Raw genomic sequence first — 16,816 nt, 5'->3', positions numbered from 1 at the left:
ATCCCCACCTTATCAACCAGGAATTCACATATCAGAGGGGTGACTTCTGCAGTCACATGGCTGGGATTCAACCCACTGACTCACTGCACACCTGCCACCTTCCTTCCATGTACCATGCAGTTCACCTGCCCTAAAGGTGCATTTGCTGAATTGTACTTCTGGCATCGAAGTTCTGCACTTCAAGACCCTACACCCCGGCTGGGTCTGCAGGGGGGCGTGGGGGTTCCCTGTTGTTGACAGCTTGAACTGTTTTTAGGCAGCCATGAAGCACAGCTGGGATGGGAGACAGAGGGGAGGGTGTCTGCCAGCTGCTCAGCTGATGCCTTTGTAGGTAGAGTAGGTAGCAGTCAGCTCCAGAAAGGTGCTTGTCCCTGGTGAGGGGCATGTCACCAGTTGCTCCAGGTGCCTGGCTCTCAGGCCCTTCCTGACGGTTTGAGCCTGTGATCAGGGCTTCCCTGTTCAGGTCTGTTCCACAGTCAGCGTCCAGAGCAAAGTTCCTCACGGTGTGGTCTGGGCACCACCTGCTGCAGGACCCCCTGGGAGCTCAATAAATCATTGCAAGTCTGGGGTTCTGCTGAATTAGAATCTCTGGAGATGGTGCCCAGAATTCTGTCTTTTTTAAAAATCAAGCTTTGGGGCAATTCTTATGCATATGAAGTTTGAGGTCTGGTTGTTCTGGAGGAGAGATTATTAACTCTGGCCATGAACCAGAACAACCTGGGGAGCTCTTTAATTGAGCATTGCTGCTAGGGTCCCATCCCTTAGTGCAGTGGTTCTCAACCTTCCTAATGCCGCAACTCTTTAATACAGTTCCTCATGTTGTGGTGACCCCCAATTTCATTGTTACAAATGGAACATAATTAAAGCATAGTGATTAATCACAAAAGCAATATGTAATTATATATGTGTTTTCTGATGGTCTTAGGCGACCCCTGTGAAAGGATCGTTCGACCCCCAAAGGGGTCGTGACCCACAGGTTGAGAACTGCCTTAGCGGCTCTGATTGAATTGATTACACTCAGGTGTTGCTCTTAAAAACAAACAAAATCTCCCTCAGTGTTTCTGATGTGTAGCCACGGTTGAGGGATATTGTCTCAAAGCACTGGTTCTGGAAGTGTGATGCCAGGCCAGCGGCATCAGCAATGCCAGGGAATTTGCTGGAAATGCAAAATCCTGAGGCCCGAGGCCTACCCCAGACCAGCTCCAGCTCGGTGAGAACTGCTAGGGGTGGGGCCCAGCAGATCTGTATAAAGGGATGGGAAAAGTATACTTACAGTTGTTCGTATGGAGAAAGATGCAGGGTGTAGCTTTAGTCACACAAAAGAATGTTACTCACAACTGTAAACCTACTTTTGCCCACCCCTGCATTAACAAGCCCTCTGGGTGATTTTGAAGCACCATAACGTTTAGGAGCCACTGTGTGGAGTCGTTGTTCCCAATCCTGGCTGCACATTAGAATCCCCCAGGAGGGCTTTTGAGCATCCCAATGCCCGGGCCCCACCCCGAACCAGCTGCATTCGAGTCTCTCAGATTGGGACTCGGGCATCAGTATCTGTTCAGGTTTCTGATCATTCCAGTGCTCCAGCCAGGCTGAGACCCACTGTCTGAGCCGGTGAGGACAGTCTTCCCTCAGAACAGCTGCCAGCACTGGGATCCTGGGTGAGACATGGTGACTTAGCTGCAGGTGCAGCACAGTGTGGAGGTGAGGGTCTGCAGGACTAAGGATGGCACCGCTCTAAATGACAGTGTGTGATGACGGAGGACGAAGGAGACAGCAAAGTTGCCTCTCGCCTTCTGTGGCAGAACCCAGGATCCAGTGGGCACTGAACTCGGCTCTCACGTAAACTGGCCTGCACGGAGGTCCTTCGGGCAGAGCTGACCATCCCGTTTTATAGACGCAGGAACTGAACTCCAGAAAGGCCCGCCCGCTGGGAAGCCAGCACGAGGACTGAGTCCCAGTCACTGGACCACACATAACACATCCTCCTTCAAGGTCCCCTTGCCCGTTCCCCAAATTCTGGCTCCTTCAAGTGTTGTTTGATGTCTCACCTGTGACGTTTTGTTGTGTTTGCCTTTCTGTTTGGAACAGATAAAAAATAACGAACCTTTGATCAGCGTGCTTTACAGAGTGCTGAAGAAGTCAGCACAGGGCTGGCGGCCCAGGAGACGCGTAAGATGATCTGACCTGTGTCTCCAGGCGGGGCCATTCCATGCTTCTGGCTCAGTGCCGATTCCATCACGTGCTTAACCAGGGGCTCTCCTGGCCACCCCAGGCTTCCTGCCAGTCATTTCCATTTATTTTCTTTCTCTTAAGCTCCTGTCGGCGTGTTGGCTGGTGCACCAGGCTGAGCCTCTCATCCGTACTGTCTTGTGATTCCATCTTTTGTGCTGCCACAGGGTGGCGGGGTGGGGGCGGGGGGCTCGCCCAGCTTTGCTTCCAGCTTGTGTCATGTCCCATTCTCCCTCATCTGCCTCCACAGCGAGGCCTGGCCTAGACAGAGACCAGCATGGCCTGGGTAGTCGAGCATGAGCCTTGGGAGGGAGCGGTTGTTCCTGGTCATCTTGGAGGAGCTGGGTGTCCTCGGATTCCACCGTGGACCTGCATTAAATTAAGGTGGCTCTTCTTCGGGGCAGGGTGCTGATGTCTGGAGCTGGACTAGAACAAAATAGGGCCTCCCACCCCTCGCTTTGACCGATGCAGAAGTAGCGCCTGGAACACGGCCAGCTTTTGTCGCTTTCAAGGGAGGATGTGGGTTGGGAGGCAGGTGCTACGCCTGCTCATCCTGAGCCCTGAGAAGGGGTGTCCTGGGAGGTGGTGGAGGGAGTAGGAGGGCTGGGTCACCTTCAGTGCCTTTCTGATGCAGACACCATTTGAACCGACACTTGATGTCGTCAGTGGATTTAAACATTGCTAACACAAAGCACAGTTTTAAAAGGGAAAGTAGATGCCATACACTTCTTGTGGGTATTTCATAGTCGTCTCGGCTCTCCGGGACAGCTAAATTCAGAAGCTTCAAGGGCCTCTCAGCTGTGTGAACGCGATCACAAAGCCCAGCTCTAAAACCTGTGGCCTTTACTCAGGGCTTGGGCCCTGAGCACAGCCAGCTCACCTGGTTTTGTTACAATCACAGACTCACTAAGCAAACATTTCCCAAATATCCTCAGTATGATGGGCCCTGGCTGGGCTTTGAGGATGCAGAGAAAGTAGGTCACAATCTGACAGTCACCCCTAATTGGGTTAGTTCCTAGTGAGGGGAGACAGAACGTTTCATCTGATGTACTAAGGCCCTTGTTGTGGGAGACACAGGTGTGGGAGCATCTCCCTGGAAGGGCACCAAACCCAGCTACAGGGAGGGAGACGGGAAAACAGCAAGAATGTCACCTGCATTGAATTTCTAATCCCAAGAGACTCAGCCCGAGTTTGAATTCCTAACTCACAGCACCTTAAGAGCAGCACATTGAAAGGGCACAAGGGAAAGTTACTTCTTTGAAAAGGAGTGCTAATACCCCAAGAGAGAAAAAGAAACATTACATGTCCATCTAAAATGGACATGAAATCACAGAAATTTGGGAGCACTTAATCAAGGGCTAATAGCTTCTAAGAAATTCTATTTTACTGATTTTTTATAATGATTGACTCGTCCCCCCATAAACGGTTGAATATATATTCATCATTCTGTGATGGCAGTGAAGGGCATACTTTTCGTAAGCACTCCACCAAAAAAAAATTTAAAAGGTTCGGCTTTCTCAAAATGCCCTTTTTGTGTAGAACCCCTCACTTAATTCCTGGTGGTGCTGGATAAACGAAGCATTGCTCAATTAGATTCTCTGCCTCGCTATTTCAGTATCGAAAAGATCTCATCTGTAAAAAGCTTCAGTGATAAACGGGGAAGAGTTTTGCTGGGAGGAAAAGTTCCCAAAGCATATCTCATTTTGAACATGATTTCTTCCTGGGAAATGAGCCGAGTGTCAGCCCCGTGGAGGGTAGGCAAGCTCTGCCCTCTGCTTTGATGAAGGACTGTGCACACTACAGGGGTCCTCAAACTTTTTAAACAGGGGGCCAGTTTCACTGTCCCTCAGACCGTTGGAGGGCCGGACTATAGTTAAAAAAAAAACTATGAACAAATTCCTATGCACACTGCACATATCTTATTTTGAAGTAAAAAAACAAAATGGGAACAAATACAATATTTGTATTTGCATGTGGCCCTCGGGCCGTAGTTTGAGGACCCCTGGTGCACAGAGTGAAGACTCTACTGCGTTCACCTGCTGGGTTCCCCTGAGTTTAAAGGCCCAAGTCCTACCTGGGAAGTTCAGCTGTTTGTGGTTCACCAGGATTAATTCCACCGCCTGCCTCTCCCCTTCTGCCTGTTTGTTTGTGGATTGTTGCTGGAGTCAGTGTGTTCCGTGACTGTGTGTATACGTGTATGTACACATCATCTGTCAGTTTGAAGGGCAGAATTTGGCTGGAGTTCCATTTTTTTCCAGGAACTCGACAGCACTGACTTACCAGTATTTCCCTTTGACCTACTTGCAATGCAAGGAGCCTTTGCCAAGTGCCCTTCAGTGCCAGGCCTTGTGTTCGGGGCTGACTTTACTGAGATAAATAAGACAGTGGTCCCTGCCCTCTACTGTGTGGCCAAAGGGAGCCTGGGAATGGGTGGGGGCAGGTCTGCAGCCAGACTCAGTCCTCAGGCCAAGGCATGGATGGAGAAGGCATTCTCCTTTGACCTTGACCTTTGCTGATAATGATTGTCAAGGAGAGGGAGTATAGGACAGTTGGACATATGGGGGGGCGGGGGTAAATGCTTGCCAATATATTTCTGCTTCTGATTCACATTCACAAACTTAGTGGACCTCCCAGATGGAGTAGGGAGAAAGCAAGGGCCAGCAGCTGTCTGTCCATCCACACTGGGACACACCACACCTATCTTGGCCATGGTTAGCTACGCCCTGTTGTTTCCCTGGTCAGATCTGCAAAATGGAGTTCCCTATGGGGGGTGGGGGGGCACATTCAACTGGGCGGTTCCTGCCCATGGCTTGGCCATAGGGGGAGGGCATCTGTGTAAACCCCCTTCGCTTCCCCCCCGCACAGCTTTTGGCAAGAAATGATATTAGGGAAATGAAAACATAGGCTAAAGAGTTAGGTTTAACTTCGTAGGGGTCAGAGAGGGATGGGAAACTTGTTGCCCACATTGGGTCAAGGGGGGGATGGGAAATGTGAAATTCCACCTGCCCATAAGTTTGGGTGATTTTTGTTTATTGCTTTGTGGCTTCCTGTCTTGAGAGGACGGGGTAATATACAAGTACAGCCCAACATCAGTTATTTCAGGATCACTTGAAAACCCCAACCAGGAATTACCCAGGTTCCTTCTTCCCTTGGCCAGGTCCTCTTCCCAGATAGTTAGAGTGGGGAAGGCTGACCTTACTCACGGGGAGGTGGGCTACTCAGACTTTTCCTGAAACTAAGGCTTGACATTGTCCCGGGGATTTGCTCATTCTTCCTGGTCCACCCACCCCACTGCCCTGGACTTCAGTCACTTGTGTTTGACTCCAGATTCAGTAGGAAAACTCTCTTATCAGTGGCAAATCTTCCAAGATTCATACTGATTTTGAGCAAATAGAAGCTGCTACAGTTGATGATGCTATAATTTGAATATCTGCATTCCCGTTAGTTTGAGAAATTTACAAGTGCTACTAGAATCTTGAAAAGGTTTCAGTTTTTTCCTAAAATGAAATAGGCATGAAAATGAAGCAGATATTGCCTCAGTTTTGCCCCTCCTGCGCTATGACCCTGCCTGTCGCTGCCAAGACTTCCACACCCATCCATTGCGGGGCTCACTTTCCTTCCGGAGTTTGGATCCCAAACCCTGTGGTTAAATCTCCTTCAACTTGTTCACCTCACAGATGACAGGCCGGGAACAGTTTTTTCCTAAAATGAAATAGGCATGAAAATGAAGTAGATATTGCCTCAGTTTTGCCCCTCCTGTGCTGTGACCCTGCCTGCCGCTGCCAAGACTTCCACACCCATCCATCGCAGGGCTCACTTCACTTTCCTTCCGGAGTTTGGATCCCAAACCCTAGGGTTAAATCTCCTTCACCTTGTTCACCTCGCAGATGACAGGCCGGGACCTTCTCAAGGATCGAAGCCTGAAACCAATGAAGATTGCCGAGAGTGACATTGATGTGAGTGAACTGAGTGGTCGCTGCCCGCTCGCTCCGTCGGCTGCCTGCTGTCCCCAGCCCCTGGGTGGGCAGCTTCAGGAGGGTTTGGAGGGTTCTGTAGCCAGAGGCTTCCTGTTTACACTCCAAGGCCATGCCCTTTCCTCATCATCCCAGGCCCTCTCCAACCTGTTCTTGCTCACAGGTCAAACTGAGCATCTTCTGTGAACAAGACAGGATCCTCCAGGACTTGGAAGACAAGATACGTGCCCTCAAGGAGAACAAAGTATGTATCAGTTTTGCATAATCTTAGGCTGGGTGGGGTAGGAGGTTTGTCTTTTCACAGTCATAGACGGGATGGTATCGAACAACAGGTGTTAGTTTATTCAGAACAATGTCTTTGGGTTTAAAGGGTGTTTCTTGGGGGAGGGGAGCGGTTCTTTCTGAACCTGGAGGAAACCTTATAGCAGCGGTTCTCAACCTGTGGGTTGCAACCCCTTTGGGGGGTCGAACGACCCTTTCACAGGGGTCGCCTAAGACCATCGGAAAACACATATATAATTACATATTGTTTTTGTGATTAATCACTATGCTTTAATTATGTTCCATTTGTAACAATGAAAATACATCCTGCATATCAGATATTTACATTACGATTCATAACAGTAGCAAAATGACAGTTATGAAGTAGCAACGAAAATAATTTTATGGTTGGGGGTCACCACAACATGAGGAACTGTATTAAAGGGTCGCGGCATTAGGAAGGTTGAGAACCACTGCCTTATAGGTAGACCTTGACCTAATACCACTGCCCTCCTCCTACCCCCTTAATTCTGCTCTGGCCCACCTCTCCCTGGAGGCCTGGTGAGGTGATCCTGGAAGAGGAGGCCCCCCTAGGATCTGGGCTATGGAGGAAACAGTCTGGATGGAAGGGCAGGAATGGGCCGGGCAGAGTTGGGGGACACCAATGTTTGGTCTCTTAGACACTTAGTGTGAATTTTTTTCTTCATTGCATTTTGTCAAGGTGTTATATTTGTGATGTTGAAGGTTTATAACATGCCCTTTGTTCTAAGACCTTAAAGAGTTTTCCTGGACTCTGATTTATCCTCATCCTTGATCCCATAAGGAGTTGGTAGCCTTGTGCCCATTTTGTAGACAAGGGAACTGAGGCACAGAGCTGTTAGGTGACTTGCCCCAGGCCACCCAGTGGGCAGTCAGAGCTGAATTCAGAGACCCTGACTCTCAGGCCCCAGCTGGACACTGGCCCCCAGTCAATGGTTAGGTCTTGCAGCTCTGTTTAGTTTCTGGTCTGTGTGGGAGGCCTCCAGGGACTGTCCTTTATGACCTTGCTCTTTGATCCTCGCCCGGTAGGACCAGCTGGAGTCCGTGCTGGAGGTGCTGCACAGACAGATGGAGCAATACCGAGACCAGCCCCAGCACCTGGACAAGATCGCCTGCCAGCAGAGGTTGCTGCAAGAGGACCTGGTCCACATCCGGGCGGAGCTCTCCAGAGAGTCCACTGTGCGTAGAGGCTGTGGAGGGCGGTGCGCACTTCCCTCAGGCTGGGCTGGGCAGAGGGCTGCTCTTCTCATCTCCCCAGCTGTAACTGAATTGGCGGCCAGGGGCAAGAGTCTTGGGGTAGCAGGCTGCCTCCTGGCAGTAGCTTACCCTGTCCAGGGGTGACGTGTCCAGGTGCCTTAGGGTCCTTTCCATCAGCGACTCCTGCATGACTACAGAAACACCCAGGGGGCCAGATTTCTCAGAGCAGCCTGTAGGCTTTTCCCTGATCTGCGTTAATTCTAAGATGTCAGAATGTCCACTTGATCTGTCCACTAGGCTTTTCCCTGATCTGCGTTAATTCTAAGATGTCACTTGATCTGTCCATCTGATGTGGTGCAGGCCCCTTTCTGCCAGGCCTGGGAACCAAAGTGTCCCCAAGGGTGGAGGAAGGGACAGGGCAGATGGCCAGGGTCAGATCATGAGTGAGAAGACAACCCGTGTCTCTCTCACCATCCCCACCAGACCTGTGGGGCTCTCTTCCTCTGCCCCTGGCAGGGCTGGCTGTGGTCAGGAGCACAGGTGTGCATGGGGCTTCTGGGGGCAAGGATAGCTAAGAACCAGAGCGTTTCCTTGGCCAACAGGAGATGGAAAATGCCTGGAATGAATACCTGAAGCTGGAGAGCGACGTAGCGCAGCTGAAGCAGACCCTGCAGGAGCAGCACCGAAGGGCCTTCTTTTTCCAGGTGGCTCAAGGGCTCTCTCCCCGTCCTGGGCTCTGATTCCTTGGGAGAGCCCCACCCTGGGCCTTCTCTCCTCTACCGGGGCTCAGCCTGCTCACCCCCCCAAGGTCTCCCTCTGGGATCCTTCCCCCAGCAAGGCTGTGATGCCCAGCTCCCCACAGTTCCCACCTCTGCTTTTAGACAAATTCTGGGGCGTGTTTGTAAGGGTTTTACATTTGGAAAAAGAGCCCCAAGAGGAGACAAATGCCAACCTTGAGACCCTCACAGAGACCCTAGAGCAGTGGTTCTCAACCTTGGCTGCACATTAGAATCACCTGGGAATCTTTTTAAAATCCTGATTTCTGGGCCTCACCTGTTGGTTCTTGGCCCATCTTGGCTCCTATCTATTCACTGAGACAGCAGCAGACAGCCCCGTCCCCTTCCTTCCATCCTCTGATTGCTGAAGATAGATGCTATCGAGCCTTCACCTGAGGAGGTAGTGTGAATCCAGGAGGTGCCAGGCTAGGAGATACCCATCGCTGTGGCCCCTGCCCTCCTCAGGAAAGGCAGCCTTAGGGCCCAGCTTCCTCTATCCTTAAAAACCAGGCCACCTGTTGGCAACTGCCTCTGCTCCCCAAAGGTGAGGGAAGAAAGGCCCTGGAAGGTTTTCCTTCCTCCCGGTCCAGTCCTCAGATGCCCAGCGCTCGTTCCCTCACTGTGGTTCCACCCTCAACATTTTAAAAATGGAAAGTAACCTGCTTTTGAACCCAGCTTCAGGTCTCTATCTCCTCTTTCAGGCCCCGTGGATTTGATTTTGAGTTCAGCGAGCATTAATTCAGCTAGGCCAGTTTTGGTGCTTGGCTTACTCATGGATGGACTAGTTCTAGCCAGGGCTTCTCACTCAAGTGATTTAATGAATATGTTGACTCTCCTGACATCAGCCTCGCCCCAAAAAGAGATGGAAATTCAGGACTGGGAGGCTTTTCCCAGGTCCTGCTGTCCCCCCACTCACCATTGGGCACTGGATCTAGAGAGCCCAATCCAGAGCCATGTGGAGACTCTTGCCTGTGGCTCGGGGCTGGCCTGCTCGGTCCCAGCTTGTCTGTCTCCTGCTGCTGCTGCTGTATTTTTCCTATAATGTCCCTGTATCCAAGCTGACTAACATTCTCCCATTCTGTTTTGTATCCCCAGCACTTAGCACAGTGGCATGAAAATGCTAGGTGACTATCGACAAAGTCCTTCACATGATTGTTTCTAATTACTAGTTTCTTAAACTGTCCTGTTATACATATCTTCTTGGACTTCAATGAGCCACATTAATTTTAGCAGTAATTTTTTTAGCTTTTTATTCCTTATATTTCTATGATTATACAAATCACATGGGAATACGTCTCTCAGAAAAGTCCAAACAATGAGAAGCAAAACCAAAAAATAAAAGTTTCTCTTCCCTCTGCCCTAGACCACCACCTCCCTTGTGGGTAATGAGTGCCTCCAGTTTGCAAAGTCGCCTTCTGACCGTTTTCTTTGCATTTCCAAACACGTGCACATACAGAGTTATTTAATTTATTTGAGGGTGACTGTTTATTTAAAGAGGAATCATTCTAATACCTTGTCCAGTAACTCACTTTTTTGTCATAACTTTATGTGGTGGCAATCTTCCTAGGAAAGATACCCCCAGGTTTATGCTGCCCAATACAGTAGCTACTTAAATTTAAACATAACTGAATTAAAATTAACTAACATTAAAAATTTGTTCCTCAGTCACACTAGAATCATTTCCACTGCTCAGTTGCCACATGTGGCCAGTGGCTGCTATATTGAATAGCACAAATGATAGATTTCCGTAACCTCAGAAAGTTGTACTGAATTGTTGGTCTAATTCAGCGATTTTTCAAAAGGTATACCATAAGAATTTTTAAAACATGCAACACTGACTAATTCAGTCAGTGGCACTGACCTCTTTTCCCTTAGATTGTCAAATGAAAAAATGACAACAGCCAACACAACAATAGTTGTCTAGTGTGAGTGAATCTAAATTATACCTATTTTTTTTTGTCAGATCGGCAAAATATATATATTTTGGTGTGCCGCAAAATTTTAGTAATTAGTTTATGTGTGCCATGAGATGAAAAAGTTTGAAAATCGCTGGTCTAAGTAAATGAAATTAAATTAGTTCTTCACGGCTGCATAGAATTTTGTAGTCTGGACAGTTCATCCTTTGCTTAGCCATTCCTCCTCTGAGGGACATTGAATGTTATTGGCCGTGTTTTGTTTTTAGAAAAGTGAGCATCTGTGTAACTGCCTTTTCAAGCTCCGTTATGAGCGCTCATCTAAGGCAGGTCCCTAGGAGCAGACTCAGTGGGTTGAAAAGAGTGTACATCTTCGTGTGGCTGGATGCTGCCGGATCGCTCTCTAAAAGGCTGTTCTCATTTGCCCTCCCACCCACATGAATGAAAGTATGGAACCCGTCTACCCACATCCTTGCCAGCACTTGATGTTATCACTCTTTTTAGTTTTTGCCAGTCTACTTGCTGAAAAAGGACATCTTGTTTTAATTTGCATTTATTTACTTACCTTGTAGGTTTAACATCTCTTCATGTGATTATGGGCCAGTTGTATTTCTACTGCAGCTTATTTCATGGTGACGTAACATAGGGCAGGCCCCGAAACCTTCTTTCCCCTCCACAACACAAATGGGTACAATGTACAGGTCTTGTCACAGACTCCCTAGTAAGTGACTGAAACATAGGCCGGTTTGGAGCCTGGTCCCTGCTGCTCGATATGCATCTACCTGGTGGCCCTGCTCACACTTTCCCTGATACCTCAATGACCAGAAGCTCACAAAGCCCTCCTTTGAGCAGACTCTGTGTTCACTTTGGTGTAATTCAAGGCCAGGCAAGCTGTTGAATAGAGCCCTGAATAAATCATTAACACTGGAGATACACACATTCTCAGTAGTGGGCCTGGAAGCTCGCCTCCCTTTAGCCAGGTTTGGCTATGAGAAAATCCATAGCCTTTTTATTGAAGACTAGAGGCCCAGTGCACAAAATTCATGCAAAGGGGTCCCCTCAGCCCAGCCTGCACCCTCTCCAATCCAGGACCCCTCGGGGGACATCCTTCTCACAATCCTGTATTGCTGGCTCCTAACCACTCACCTGCCTGCTGGCCTGATTGCCCCTCACTGCCCCACCTGCCAGCCTGATTCCCTCTCACTGCCCCCGCTGCTGGCCTGGTCGCCCCACGAAGCCTGCTGTTTGGTTGTCCGTCGGTTGTTTTCGGTCATGACAGCCCCTGGCTTTTTATATATTAGGATGAGTGGCTTTATTTATAAAGATTTTCATGGCCACCTGGGTGGGGAAGCCAGAGGATCAAAGAGCATCTGGGTAACCGTGTGAGAGGCAGTGAGAGGCAAGGCTCCCTGTAGGTGTCCAATGAGTCAAGCCTTTGCTGAGTGTAGTACACAGCAGCCATCCTGCCCAGCCTGGCGTGAGGATGCAGGAATGAAACCCCACTGCCTTGCTCCCCAAAAGCTTCCTTTGCCTCGTCATTAAGTTCTGAAATTCCATCGCCCTTGGAGAAAGATAGAGGTTGTCTGGCCTGCGCTCCTCTCTGCTCTTCTCTTACGGGTGGGGTGACGAGGGCAAAGTGGGGGCAGGGTTGCGAACTAACTGGCAGGAGAAGTGTGCCAGGGAGACTGCCAGGGGAGGGGGAGTTATTCTAATCCCATGCTCCCCCTTCACCTGCTGCCAGGACTCTGCCTGGGGACCTCCGCTCTAGAGATAACCCTGTTAGCTTGTACCCACACTCTGAGCTCACAGACACGTCTGCTTTAGGACACTTGTGCTTCAGTGAGGAGCCGAGCCTCAAGTTCATTATTGGCTTGTCCGCCCTGAGGATGTGCGTTGGTGTATTAAGGGTGGGGAGAGCGTGAGAGGCTGAGCTGCTAGGAGGGAGGCCTCGGACGTCTGTTGTCACGGCTGTTGGACAGTATTTGACCAGGGACTTTTATGTGATTGGTCCTTTATCATTCAACATAAATTATACTAAGAATCGCTGAGAACTTGCCTCTGGGGGGTGGATCGGGGAGCACATTGTCTAGTTGTAGAATCAGACATGGCCATAAGCATGGCGCATGCGGGAACTCTTCTGGCTGAGTGTGGCCGGGGATGTGAAACTTTCTGTCCTCCCCCATGGTAATTTAAAAGCTGAAAGAATAGTCTACTTGATGTTTAAACAACTCTATTGAAAGATGCCCACCATCCCTTAACCACTACAGACCCCGCTCGCGTCTTTCTAGGGCCTCTTCCCAGCCGGTTTTGGTTGTGACTTGTCAAGTGTGCGTATGGTCCTATAGCCTGGCTCTTTCCCCAATACTTTAAAAAACAGCAGCTTTGCCATAGCTCGTTTGGCTCAGTGGATGGAGTGTTGGCCTCGGACTGAAGGGTTCTGGGTTTGATTCCGGTCAAGGGCATGTGCCTCAGTTACAAGCTCTATCCCTGGCCCGTCAAGGCTTATGTGGCAGGCAGCCAATCGATGTCTCTCTCTCTCTCTCTCTCTCTCTCTCTCTCTCTCTCTCTCTCTCTCTCTCTCTCTCTCCTCTATCTCTATCTCTATCTCTCTCTTATCCCCTCCCTTCCACTTTCTAAAAATCAATGGAAAACTATCCTTGGGTGAGGATTAACAAAATAAAATTTAAAAATAACAGGCTTATTATATAATTCCCTCTTAAAGTATACAGTTCATTCGTTTTTAGAATATTCAGAGTTGCGTAACCATCCCTACAATATTATAACAACTTCATCATCCCCCAAAAGAAACCTTGTACCTATTAACGATCACTCCCCATCCCCACCCTCAATCCCCACTCCTGCTCTTGCCAATCACTAATCTACGTTCTTTCTTTCTGGATTTACCTATTCTGGACATTTATATAAAATGGAATCATACAATCTGTGGCCTCTGTGTCTAGCTTCTTTCATGCACCATAATGTTTTCCAGGTTCGTCCATGTAGCATGTGTCAGTACGTCGTTCCCTTTTATTGCCGAAAATTTCTACAGCCCATTGTACTCTGAACTACTAGTAAACTTCACGTCCCAGGATTAACTGTCTTTTAAAAGATGCCATTTATAGTGTAGGGTAGGCGTAACCTCTAGTCCTTGCCTTCTCTTCCCTTATGCCAAAGTTGCCTGAGATGGTCCACTTTTTAAAATTGTGGTAAAATGTACATAGCATGAAATTTACCACCTTCACCGTGTTCCAGTGTACAGGCTGGTAGTGTTAAGTGTATTCACATTGTTGTGCACCCATCTGCACAACTCCTTGTCTTGCAGACCTGGAATTCCGTACCCAGGAAATAACAATCCCCTTCCCCCCCTTCCCCCAGCATCCACACCCACCCTCTACTTTCTCTCTGAATCTGACAGCCTTCATGCCTCACATAAGTGGAATCCTACAGTGTCTAAGGCAGCCTGTTTCTAAATGAGGTGGAACTAGGCGAGGTGGACTTGTGAGAGCGCCCCTGAAATTTCTCTCCTGGGCCTTGAGCATCCTTCGTGTCTGCGCTTCCCCGTGAAGCCGTGGAGCAGGCTGGGCTCTAGCCCTGGTGGGGCTTCCCAACGAAATGCCACCCGCCCAGGGTGAGGGGCCCTGTCTGAAATGACAGCACAGGTCCTATGAAAAAACGTCTCGTGAGGAGCTAAGAAGGAAGTGAACCGCCGCTCGTCTTCCGTAGGAGAAATCGCAGATACAGAAGGATCTCTGGAGGATTGAAGACGTCACCGCAGGCCTGAGTGCGAACAAGGAGAACTTCAGGATCCTGGTGGAGTCGGTCAAAAATCCTGGTGAGTGGGCCGTCTCCTGGGGGCCAGTGCCCAGGCAGGTGGGGTGGCCCCCGGGGTGCCAGGTCCTCCTGTGTGTCACTCCTCCGGGAAATAGGTCTTGGTTCCATCCTATCCTTTGCTTCCCTCTGTGCCCCTTAGAGAGAAAAACAGTGCCTTTGTTTCCTCACCCGCCTGTGCCTTCACTCTCAACTTCTGAGAGCAAGCCGCCCTCGCAGCCCAGCCCTCCCACCAGCCCTGTGCGGACCCCTCTGGAGGTTCGGCTCTTCCCTCAGCTGCAAACCTACCTGCCCTACCGACCTCACCCGCCCCAGCTGAGGAAGGTGACGTCTCCTCTTCAGTCACCAACCAAGACGAAGCCCAAAGTTGTAAGTATGATGACCAGGACCAGGAGCTGAGCACCGTCTTTTCCTCTCTGTTCTCAGGTCAGCTTCTCTCGGGAGAGAAGTTTTTAGGGAAATGGGGGGAGATAGGACCAGCCAAAGTCCTGAGCCATGAGAGGTTAAGGAGTGGAAGGACCCTGCCATTGGACCTCAGACTCCCAGAATTAGGAGGTGCCCTTGGATATAAGCTAGCTCAACCCTCCCATTTCACAGCTGGTAAAACTGAGGCCCAGCAAGAGGAAGTGACTGTGCTGAGTGGTAGAATCTGTGATCTGCACCATGCAGATAGGGGTGTGGCTGCTCCTTGCAAATCTACAGTTACACATGTTTGTGGCCAATGAGCTCATCTCAGCAGAAGAGATGTTAAGGAAACAGAACATGTGGTCAGGTACCAGGATAGCTCAAGTCTTCAAGGCCAGGCCAGCTCTGGCGGGAGAACCCAAGGGGTCTAGTCCAAGTGACTGGAGAGCCATAGCAGAGGGCACCTTGGAAGGGGGACCTCCAGGATTTTGCTTGGAGGAGCTTTGCCTGGGCACCATGTGTGCCTGGTACCTCTGACAATTGCACAGCTGTGGCTTAAACACACAAGTTCCCAATCCCGTCCTCACCATCTACCTGCCATGGCCCAAGGCCCATGGGTGGAAGACAGGTGCCAGGCCCAGGGTCACTGTGAATTTCTTTGTCTTAAGATCTCCCTCCTCATCCCAGATCTAGGGGGCCCGGAGCACCAGCCACAAACCAGGAGGTAGAAATAGCAAATTAAACAGGAATGGCTGGGGAAGACGGCTGCTGACATAAGGCAGGCACCTGCCAGCTGGGACCAGCAGCAGAGGGAAAGGGTGCTAGCCTGGGAGCCGGACCAGCTGGATTTCAGCCTTTGTTCTCTCTGGGTCCTCTCTGAGCTTCCTCAGTTTCCCCTTATGCACAGCAACCAGCTCTGTCTAGACACTCACAGAGGCCCATCTTCACAGCTTGGTCCTCCGTGGCTCGGGGGCAGGGCTTTTCCAGTTGGGTCAGCATCACAGCCAATGGGGGTCTTCTCTCCCCTCCTCTGGTAATGCATGTGTGTTCACCAGTTTCACCTGACCTGGTAATTGTTTGCTCTTTTTATATTTGTGAAATAATGACAACCTGAAATTGACGTAAAGCATGAATATATCACTTAACACATATTAATAAAGAGACCACCCACGTTATACCAACACCCAGACTAAGAAATAGAGCTTTGCAGCAACCAGAGCCCTCAGGCCTGTCGGCTCCTTCCCCGTGCAAGGCCCCTTCTGCCAGAGGTAGCCACTGGCTTGGCATTTGGGATCATTTCCTTGCCTTCTTTTAGTTTTGCTACCTATGTTTGCATCTCTAAATACCTTAGTTTAGCCTGTGTTTATTCTTTTGTATCTTGCATCTTTTTTCAACATTATACTTGTGTGATTCATCCCCATTATTACATGTAGCTATAGTTCTTTTATTTTTATTTGGCTTAGTTTCTTGAATTTAATGTCACTTACCTCTTTATTAGATGATCCTCTCAAGGGTACAAAATCAAAAGATATGAAACAATATAGAATAAAGTGCCTCCCCCCCCCGCCCTCTGTCTCCAGACATCCTATTGCCTTCCATCAAGAGCAATCAATGTTTTGTGTTTATCATTCTGGGGAGCTTTTTAGAAATTGGTGATTCTGAGACCTTTGTCAGGGTTGGAAACCGGGATGCTCAGAGAGCCTGTGGGGAGAGCATTCACACAGTGATGAAATGTGTTGCATAAGAAGAATTGTGCTAAGCCTTTGCGAGGCAAGCTTGCAGCGCCCTTTCCCGAACTCTGCAAAATTCTGAAAAACAAAGCAAAATGAGACTAAGAAAGGGGGCGTTTAGGAGGAAGGGGTCTCAGTGGTCACTTGTCCCAGGACTAGGTGTCCATGGCAGTTGGGAGCCAGGCTGTTGATCCATAGAGAAGCCACGGCCCTCAGAGGGTCATGGGCCAGGCGGGGTGGGGGGTGGGGGGGGGGGTAAAGGAAAATAGTGACAGTCATCATCTGCAGGGAGTGGGCTGCGGGGCAGGCAGTGAGTCACCCGTTCTGACCGCCTGTTCAGCCCCCAGGTCAGGAAGGAGGAAATGTTTTGTGACCGTTCACATTGCTGATAGGGTAAGCGGAGGTAGACTGTCCTTGCTCAGCTCTCCACCTGCTGAGGGGTCCTGAGACCAGGCAGGAACGGT

The 16,816-nt window shown here is 49.7% G+C and overlaps 1 protein-coding gene across 7 annotated transcripts in view; it reads left to right on the top strand.

Moving 5' to 3' along the window:
* Positions 1 to 16,816, top strand: part of PLEKHA7 (pleckstrin homology domain containing, family A member 7) — a 94,767-nt gene that overhangs the window by 62,836 nt on the left and 15,115 nt on the right. For 5 of the 7 annotated variants that reach the window (XM_014530942.1, XM_014530937.1, XM_014530935.1 and 2 more), the window contains 7 exons: positions 2,089 to 2,169; positions 6,117 to 6,185; positions 6,367 to 6,447; positions 7,533 to 7,682; positions 8,303 to 8,404; positions 14,113 to 14,221; positions 14,360 to 14,586. In XM_014530942.1, the coding sequence (XP_014386428.1) occupies positions 2,089 to 2,169; positions 6,117 to 6,185; positions 6,367 to 6,447; positions 7,533 to 7,682; positions 8,303 to 8,404; positions 14,113 to 14,221; positions 14,360 to 14,586 (819 nt within the window). The remainder of the gene's footprint in view (positions 1 to 2,088; positions 2,170 to 6,116; positions 6,186 to 6,366; positions 6,448 to 7,532; positions 7,683 to 8,302; positions 8,405 to 14,112; positions 14,222 to 14,359; positions 14,587 to 16,816) is intronic. The other 2 variants (XM_014530941.1, XM_014530939.1) reach the window with 1 other exon arrangement.

The sequence above is a fragment of the Myotis brandtii genome, unplaced genomic scaffold (genome assembly GCF_000412655.1).
Source record: "Myotis brandtii unplaced genomic scaffold, ASM41265v1 scaffold782, whole genome shotgun sequence".
Taxonomy (NCBI): domain Eukaryota; kingdom Metazoa; phylum Chordata; class Mammalia; order Chiroptera; family Vespertilionidae; genus Myotis; species Myotis brandtii.
This window is presented reverse-complemented; position numbering and strand designations above follow the sequence as displayed.